Source organism: Zingiber officinale, chromosome 3B, assembly GCF_018446385.1.
Source record: "Zingiber officinale cultivar Zhangliang chromosome 3B, Zo_v1.1, whole genome shotgun sequence".
Lineage (NCBI taxonomy): Eukaryota > Viridiplantae > Streptophyta > Magnoliopsida > Zingiberales > Zingiberaceae > Zingiber > Zingiber officinale.
In genome coordinates, this window is record NC_055991.1 from 118778872 (window position 1) to 118788307 (window position 9436).

The 9436-nt window shown below is 35.3% G+C and overlaps 1 protein-coding gene across 7 annotated transcripts; it reads right to left on the minus strand.

Annotated features, from left to right (window-relative positions):
- Positions 1 to 782: 782 nt before the first annotated feature.
- LOC121967421 (diacylglycerol kinase 5-like) lies at positions 783 to 9211 on the minus strand. Of its 7 annotated transcripts, none has more exons than XM_042517626.1 (14): positions 8987 to 9211; positions 8830 to 8918; positions 7888 to 8102; positions 7678 to 7800; positions 7424 to 7552; positions 6721 to 6806; positions 6085 to 6208; positions 3767 to 3815; positions 3328 to 3410; positions 3089 to 3156; positions 1819 to 1893; positions 1542 to 1629; positions 1350 to 1466; positions 783 to 1262 (listed from the first exon to the last, which is right to left on the minus strand). In XM_042517626.1, the coding sequence occupies exons 3-14, from the start codon at positions 8086 to 8088 to the stop codon at positions 954 to 956; spliced, it is 1452 nt and encodes a 483-aa protein (XP_042373560.1). In that variant the 5' UTR covers positions 8089 to 8102; positions 8830 to 8918; positions 8987 to 9211; the 3' UTR covers positions 783 to 953. The 7 variants fall into 7 exon arrangements, with proteins under 7 accessions (XP_042373560.1, XP_042373563.1, XP_042373559.1 ...); XM_042517629.1 differs by having other exon boundaries at positions 7888 to 7970; positions 8034 to 8102; positions 8830 to 9211; XM_042517625.1 differs by having other exon boundaries at positions 9061 to 9210.
- Positions 9212 to 9436: the final 225 nt, after the last annotated feature.

Consider the following 9436-nt stretch of genomic DNA (forward strand, 5'->3'; position numbering starts at 1 on the left):
TCAAATCTAAAATGAATTAAATTATTAATACAATTATTTAAATTAAACTTAATTTCTTTTTTATTTAAACTTAATTTATATTAATTTTTAATTAATTTAGATGTTATTACATTTTAAATAAAATTTATTAGATTGTTTACCATTTTTATATTTTTAACTTATTTAGTTCAATAAACTTGATATTACAAATTTCTTTATTCATTTTTAAAATAATTTTATTTATTTATAAGTTCAATAAGAACTTTATTAACGACGAGATACTAACTTTAATCGCGAGCAAAACACCAAATTTATTCATGATCTAAATACCAAATTTACTCACTAACATTTAATTCATTTATAATCCTAATTTAATTTTCTTTGTCAATCAATTTCTATTCCAGCAATAAAACAATTATCTATTTATAGCTTTAACAAGTTAATAGAGCCCCAAGGTTTAACCAGGTTGATTATCCCTTTGTAAATTTACAAAATTTACAAAGACCGAAAAATTATCCTCCCAGGCTAATTTCGATTTCCTAATTCTCCCTCCTAATAGTGTGGAATGATCATAAAACTTAACGAGTCAATGGAAAATGACTTAACAATTTCATAATCATGACACAATTAAGGATGGAGATTTTAGAGCAAATATTCATTACCTTAATGCAAGATATAACATTCTTATTGCCAAGCTACAGCAGGTTCCTTCAACCAATTGGTAGGTTCTTTATACATCTATTATTGACTTTATCAACAGGCAATATTATTGTCAATAGTTTAGAAATGTTCTAGCTTGAGCATATTTTTAGTATGTGTGAGTTTATACTGATTATTAGTTGGTTAAAAAAAAAACATGAAAACAATTTTATGGCCGAAGTGTTTGGCCAATGAAAAGAAACACCAAAAAACACAACTATATGAGATTGACTGAAGAAGCAAATCGGAAAAATACATACTAAATCACTGAAAAACTAAGCGCTGATGACACTATCGATACCGTCATGATACCTGAATGTTTCTGCTGAACCAAACTTCCTCCTTTCCTCAGAGTAGCTATTGTTAGAATCTTCACTGCTTGAGTCTTCATTGCGAGGTATATCGTGGATACTTTTAGCTACGCAATTACCTGTTGTGAGTATACACACTTGACGTAGATGGGAGATCTCGACGATAACTTTGTCCTTGTTTTGAGGAAGTGGTTGCTTCCATGGTTCTCCGTCAACTCTCATATAAGCATGATCAGCAGCGCCCTTGCGGAATTTGAATTGAACGCGATGTGCCTTGATGCCATTAGAGTATCATGTGATTCTTAGTTGAGAGTGTATCAAGAGAATAAGTGAATTGTCTCTCAAATGGCATGAGGATACCTGTGCAAGGCGAGTCCCATGTCCTCCAGGAGCAAGCAAAACAAGTCCATGCCAAGCATCCTTGAAACCGACGATCTCAAGTAGGCCATCATCGACAAATGGTGGAGTCAGCTCTCTCTGAAGATATTAGACTTCAGAAGATGCAAACGAGAAATACGAACAGTATATTTGGTCAGGAAAAAAAAAACTAACATCTTGTTGTTTCTTCTTATCTGGTGTTCCCCAAGGATTCAATCCCCCAGAAAAGCTGGGCAAGTTAAGACAAACAATTGACCTGATGCTGTATAATGAAAATAAACAGCAGACTTAGCAGTGATCACTAGCATTGCCTTAGTAAACAAAGGTTACTAGAAATATTATGATATTTAGGTAACTTGAGTTGGTAGAAAATCTTTGCAAAAACATTAAATGTGTCTAGATTGCTACAGTTAGAAACACTTGGAGTACGATAGAGAAGTGTCAGTTTCACCTGCGAGGAACATGAAGCTTCTCCCAGTGGCCAGTCTTTCTCATGATCTTCATTGTTGCAAGCTGAGCTATGTTCCTGTAATCAAGAAAGAAAAATTATTTTAATCCCAAAATTATAGTTATTGGACTTTGTTCAGAAAGTGGAACATATTCTTCCTGATAAACTAAATATTAATTCATAACTTCACGTCAGTGACAGTTCTTCAATGACAAATTACAACGTAAGATTGATGAATGGGCTAACTGTCCTACTTAAGAAAAAAAAATTACAGCCAAGTTTATAACTTATCGCTGGCAAGAGCACCAAAGGATGGAAGAGAATGGGCATGAGACGAGTTAAAAATGGACTAAGTAACAAATGTGAGACAAGGAAATCTTCCCTCCGAACAAAAATAATACATTTCATTGGAAAAGCTAATATATTGGCCTTTTAGAACCATAAGACTAACAAGAATATCCCTAACCAATTCTAGTACAATACAATTACCTAATGCCTCGAAGTTAATAAGAATTACTAATTAAGCAATAGGAATACTATGGATTTGTTGCCCTTTACCATCAGTGCAACTTAAAATTCGAGACGACTACTTATCCTATGTTGGATTTTGATTAGGCTGTGCAACTTATTGTGTCATACAACTGCCAATTCTACAGAAGATATGTGAGGGTTTAACTTCCTAAGCCTATTGCAAAATAGTTGAATGTCTTTGTCAACGAAGATGCTAGTGAATTAACGGGTTACAAATAGAAATTTAATTTGCTAGGATGACTCCTAAACTCCTAATATGCCTAATATAGGCAAGAAATGGTTTGTTTATTATGGTTAGACGCTCTCAAAAAGTTAAGATGTTATCAAAGAGGGAACAAATTAATTTGACTGTGAATATGATAATAAAATGAAAAGGACAATTCAATTAGTGTGAGATAAAATAATCATCTCAAGTTCAAGAAAATGAAACAACCAAAAGATGGCATAGGCCACAATGTCCTGCAAGATTGTCAGCTGTGTATATTGCAGAGCTTCTAATGCTATGTAACTTGTCTTTTTGCAGTAATGGTCACAAAAATATTGAATTTCTTATAATTTTTGTCACGCATCAACTACAAAGTAATGTTCAGATTGATAGAAATAACTGACAGAATGGCTATGAATATTCCAACAGCTACAACTTCAGTAATAGTGCTAACAAGAATTTGACAAAATAACATAGCAAATTTTGTAGCTATCTTGATCTGTAGTATTCAATAGTAAAATATTAATGGAAAATCACCTTGAAGAAGGATGAAATAGAGATGTACAAAACCATCCTTGCGTACATCCAAGCTTCAAGTAGGTCATCTGCATTCCAGTAGATGATACTGTTTTAATGAAATAAGACGAGCTCAACAAATAGAGGGATCGATTGTAGGAACAAGCACTTTTGTTATAGTTGAATGAATCAGTGTCAGCATAATCAAGAGATACAACATACCCTTTACCAAATTACAACAGCAGCAACGAAAAATATACCTGATTAGCTAACTGGTTCTTGAACTTTTCTGGGTACTTCTTCCTCTCAGCATGGAATGCAAATGACACTTGTGCATCCATTCCTAGAATATACAACATGATATTAAAGGGGCCATTAGCACATATGCACTTATGGAAACAGAAAATTACCAAAAATAAAGGATCTTTTTAGTTGCATAATGAAAATAGAGAAATTTTCCAACAAAGAATAATTTTATCTTATCTGTTCTTATTTTGTAAAACTGGTCGTAGAAGACAAATTAGGATAAATAAATTATTACTGCATGGAGAAAATATGGAAATGAGCATTGCTTGTATGAGTTTTTTTGACATTTTTTCAATACTAAAGTATCATGAATATTTATGACAAGTCAAGCCCTTCATGTCACGTTATGAAGCACCACTAGATCACAAAGCAGTGATATCTTGGAACTCTTACCAATGCTAAAGTAGTTCCAGAATCCCCCACGAAATGTTTGGTAGCCTTGCTGAAAGGTTGATATGAATAAGTTTTAGACTTTGTATCCATATAGTAACCATATTTGAAATGTCAAATGATGCTATTAGAATAAAACTATCCAAAATGACAAAAAAAACCAAATAAATTGATTTTCATCCTGGAATTTTGTTTAATCCAGCTATTTTATAGTAAGAGACTAAGGATCCACCCTAATCATAAGAAATTAGAATTTTGATAAGCAGGAAATCATCATCATCAATTCTCCCAACTATATAAGGTTTGCTACATGAATCATTCCATTGAACTCCATGCAAGGCGATATCACCAATAATATTCAAATTACTTAAATCTTTTTTATTATGTTGACTAATATTTTCTATAGTCTCCCTCAACTTTGTTCCACCTTGCATTACAATATAGATTCAACTCTTCTAATTATACAATTTATTGATCATCTTTTAAATATTTTCTTACCACCTCAACTTATTCTCTATTTTATCATCTATTAGAGCAACACATATTTGCTCTTTCATATAAGAATTTGTTATTTCATCCTTTCTAGTAACTCAATACTTGTAGATTTTTATCCCTGCTATATTAACTTTTAGTGTGTGTTGTTGCTTAACAAACACACCTCTGATTATGATGAATCATACCACAATCTTATAAAGCTTACCCTATGCAGATATGATGACCACACAATATTCCAAAAGCTCTTTCCCACTTCAACCACCTATTCTACTGACACTACAGTTAATATATTAATTTTTATCCTTTTGTTCACCTTATCTTAAAATCTCTAGTTTCTAAAATTTTCTTCGATAATTCAAGCTCAAGGTTTAATCAAAGTATTATCTCATCAATTAATACAATTTAGAAAGCAAGAAATCATTTGAATAAAGATAACTAAAATACTTTCAAATTGCAAAAGGCAACATTGATAAAACTGTATAAATCTATTAAATAAAAATCTTAAGTTACATGGATTTCACTTAATATAATTAAAAGATAATTAAATGAGGTCTAAATAGGCTAAGTATTACTAAGGATATGACCTTACATGGAGCTCAACGGTAGGAATACCTTGTGGTTGTAGTATATATGGTCTATTATGACTAATGACAATATCGATAATCTTCTCATCACTATTAGTATTATTAACGAATATTTCTTTCATGAAATTGGAAGAAATGAAATGAATCCAATACCTCAAGCATTGATGTATACTAATTTGCTTAGGCATTATTGGTTCGAGCGGTTCTGGATTAGACCTTCTTCCCATAGGTTTGAGTTATAAATTTTTTTTAAAAAAAAGTAAATAAAACTAGACATGCACCTTGCCAACTGATCCGGCAGTAAGAACAGGGGACCCCCGTTCCAAAAAGTCAACGCCACGTGAAGGTCAAAAGGCCTATCGGAGAAGGGTCGGCCGACCGGCCAACCGGAAAAGGGTGGACCGACCGGCTACCGGTGTCTAACTGAAGTCAAGGGCACCCTAGCGGAAGTTAGGGTTCCGACGCTCATGGTGAACAGGATTCTTCGCCCGAGCGGGCTACCCGTTCGGCCAAAGGAATAAAGTAGCAATACTCGAACAGTCTTCACAGAGCACACTACCGGGAATCTCCCAAGTGGACCCGCACATATGACCGGCCGGACATAATGGGACTGCTGATCGGTCGGACACTCGGCATGGGCTAAGGAGGAAAGGACAAGGAAACATCTTCTGACAGCGAGTATGTCCAACGAGCAGGTCATAAGTAGGATCTCATGACAGAGGGTTCCGTTGTCCCATCAAAAACGTACTCGGACTGTAGCAGTATGGTGTCAGGTAAGTTTATCTGACAAGCCCATGCTGAGGTATGGGCTGGGGACACGTGCGCGCCTCGGTATGCATGCGCGAGCCTCTTCGCAGCTCTATATAAAGGGCCTCACACTTCATTGGAGGTATGCATTCTCTGAGATTGAGAGCCACTTCTTTGTTGTCCACTTGCCTGACTTGAGCGTCGGAGGGTCGTCGCCGGGAACCCCTTCCCGGCCCGACTTCTTTGCAGGTTCGCCGGAGCGCCGTACGACCGGTCGGAGATCTATGTCAGCAACCAGGAGAGCGCCACGTGCCCAGCGTCCGTTGATTCAGCGATTCGGACAGGATCACCAACAAACAATGTAGTCTACTCTAATCAAGGGAAATAGAGAACACACACAAAAAAAAAAAAAAAATCAGTTAATGCCCAAAGTTAAACAATTACCAAAAGTGAAATCTGCTTGTACTGGAAAAGTAGTGTGTGAGTGTTTTTTACCATATTCAGTGAGCTTGTCTGTGAAACACACCGAAACACATGCATAGCATGAGGTAGTTCTAAAGGTGAAATTGGATCACATGAACCTTCCTTTGGAACTTGCTTTTTCATAATAATATGCCAGCTGGGGAAAAAAAAAAAGATGCAGCTTGAGTTGGGTTTTAAACCTTCAAAACATATGAGAATAACAGAATTTCCTCAATTCTATTGCACTATTTCAACTTCAGAGCAGCTTGATGACATAAATTTTCTTAAGACAATGAAAAGTTGAAACAAAATGTTGGCTTAGCTGTTTATGCATAAATAGGCTTGTAATCCATCTTTATATATTTGGTCCAAGAAAAACCTAGTTTTCTGTCTGTTACATCCCACATAAGAAGATGCATTCAGTGTTTTCAGATTAATGAATTTGAGCTGGTACAAAGCTTAACTGAAGTAGGTTGCCTAATAAAAAAACCTCTTTCCATTCCTAATCAGAGTAAATATGTTTTTCAGAAAACATATCGGAGTACTTAATTATTCCTATCATTCATCATGCGATAAAGAGGTAATTGTACAGCACATAATGGACCTGTAAAGCAAACATCAATGACTTTGATCATATAACTTCCTAATCAATAATAATGTAAAATTTACCTATCGATCATCATTTCTCTTCCTTTCATTACTAGTTCTAGAAATGATTTGACAGATTGATAGTCTGTACCAGGATTCTTCTTTCCCTGCAATTGTATTAATATTAAAACGCAACTCACCAAATGAAGATGCATGATTAATTAAAAAACTAACTTTGACAGCATTGATTTCTCCATAATTGATGGGTTTTTTTTTGGTCAGGGCTGATTTATCCTTGTTTGTAAGAAAATGTGGATATTATGATTTAATAGGTTTAGTCCCATGTTAGTTTATTAGTCATCCAAGTGTTTTGCAAAAGTCTGATATATGAGGTGGTTGATCTGTTCTGCAACATAATACAATCTTTTAGGTGTCAAGTTTCAGGAATATAAAGGGATATAATGTACAAACAACATAGTCGAAGAGACAAAAAGTTAATAAAGAACCAAATATTACATAATAGTGCATCACTGCAGATGGTGGTGAAGCAAGATTCAATTGCAAACCAAAAGAAACACCGACTATAAAGGAAAAAAATTTAACTAATAGAATCTAAACCGAATCTAAACAATGTTTATTGTAGAAATGCTCTCCTATAAGGCAAAATAAAACATTTCACTGTATTTTTTTATTCTAGTATATGCTTCTGAGAATTTGAATGTGGACCAAAGTTAATTCCGCAGACAAAATTCCACTTTAAGAGGAAAAACCTCTTTCCACCTACCCAGCCAAATGAAAACGGGATGTTGTTTCCAGTGCCTAGTGGCATTGTGGCGAGAGGAGGTGGTCGAGCAAGTTTAAGGTCACAAATTACTCCAAGAAGCCAATTTGCTGTACCATCTCCACCTGCAACCTTAATCAAGAAAATCCAAGTTATAGAGATATTCAGGGCAAATTAATAAACCAAGAGCCAAAGGTTCGTCTGCATATGCTGGAAGATGGAAACGATGAAACTACTGGACCATATGTAGTACTCACAATTAGTCTCAACCTATTTAAGATTTCAGCAGCAAGATGATCTCCTTTTGCTTTGAGTTTTTCCAAATTTCCATATATCTGGTGCAACACCTTGTCAGGAGCTTCTGATTGCAAATCAAAAACCTGGAATGCACATTCTTCACAAGTAAAATCAATTATGATATCTTTGTATCTGAGTAAATGAATTTCTCTCGGCATTTAATTAAGTACCTGAAGTTTGTTAAGAACTTTGTGAAATGTGACAAGTAAATCACCTCCAAGCTGGCCACCACTTTTGGTATTAATGAAGACCACTACAGGACAAGCGGGTACATGAGAAAGGTGTTTTATTGGCAACTCCGCAGTAAATACGTAACTAGGAATAAAGAACTCCTTTAATATCTCATCTTTCTCAGAACTGTAGTCATCCATCTCGGAACCTTAATCTGCAACTTTTAAACAAAATCACCTCTACAAAAAATCCTGATAAAGAGCAAGAACAATAACGATGACAATTTAAAAAACAGAATAAAGTTCAGATGCAATGATAATTTTCTTGACAGAAAAGATTCAACAGAATATTTTATGGGTTGTTCTCTACTAAAATAGTAAGATGAACACTAACTACCCACTTAAAAGAAACTTAATCTTTACAAGAACCAGCAAATACCTCGCTGTTGAAAACAGCAACATAAATGATAATTTTCCACAGAATACTTCATCGATTATTTCTAACAAAACTAGTAAGATGAACACTAGCTATCTGTTCAAAAAGAAAAGTACTCTTTACGCAACCATCAAATTCCTTACTAGAAAAAAAAAGATCCATAGAATAGAGAACTCAAAGAAACATTCTTAATAAACAAGATAACCTTATCAGATTACCTAACCCATCAAAACATAGGTCACCAGAACAATCAACGTCGACAAAGTCATAAATCAATAGAATACTTTATCGACTAATATAAAACCAAATTAGCAAGGTTTTCACTAACTACCCACTTAAAAAGAAACATAGTCTCTACGCAACCATCAAATCCCTCGCTGTTAAAAAAAAACAACACAATGTCCCACTGACAAAGACATCCTAAATATGTTAATCACAGATCTATAGCAAGAATCTTAATGAACGAGATAACCTTGTATTAAAACTTCACATTCGATTAATCGAACCTGTCAAAATATAGATCAACGGAGCAGCCGAGCAGTGAATGCCCCAAAAGTCAGAAATCAAAATCAGTCCTCGACCTATCCATCGCAAACTGAAGAGAGAAAAGTTTAGGGGAAAAAAATCAACTTTTTTCACACGCCATTTCGAACGAGTACGAACCCACTCCAAAAAAGAGAGGAAAGAAAAAAAGCCCCGATTCGCCCGAAATTAGAAACTTAAGAGCGAAAAGCAACCGAACGAGGACTACTGGAAGTCTGGAACCCTGGATTGGACTCCGGAGACGCTTATCCGAGGACTATAGAATCAGCCGAAAGCGATCTCGAGAAGAAGTGCGATTCCTTTCCCCCGACAATTATCCGCGTGTAGGAAGGAGGGAATGAAAGGTATTCATACTGATGGGTGTTGCGGGTGGGTTCGGATCCTATCCAAGGATGGCCTAATTCGAGAATATGCAAGAGGAGAAATTAACTTGGTTGTTCGAATATTAAGCGTCCGATGATAATCGGACGGCTAACTAAACGGAGACGCGTGGGGCTTGGCGTGAGTGCGAAGCAAAGTGGAGATTCTGGATTCGAAGTTGAGCATTTAGATAAAGGTGTCTGGAATTTG

What these genes read in the sequence shown, in the direction of transcription:
- LOC121967421 (XM_042517626.1), bottom strand. Translation starts at nt 8,088, where the DNA reads ATGGATGACTACAGTTCTGAGAAAGATGAGATATTAAAGGAGTTCTTT. An exon ending in AGAACCAGTTAGCTAATCAG is followed by an intron (nt 3,157 to 3,327) that starts GTATATTTTTCG and finishes ACTGGAATGCAG; the next exon opens with ATGACCTACTTGAAGCTTGG. An exon ending in CTATTTCATCCTTCTTCAAG is followed by an intron (nt 1,894 to 3,088) that starts GTGATTTTCCAT and finishes TCTTGATTACAG; the next exon opens with GAACATAGCTCAGCTTGCAA.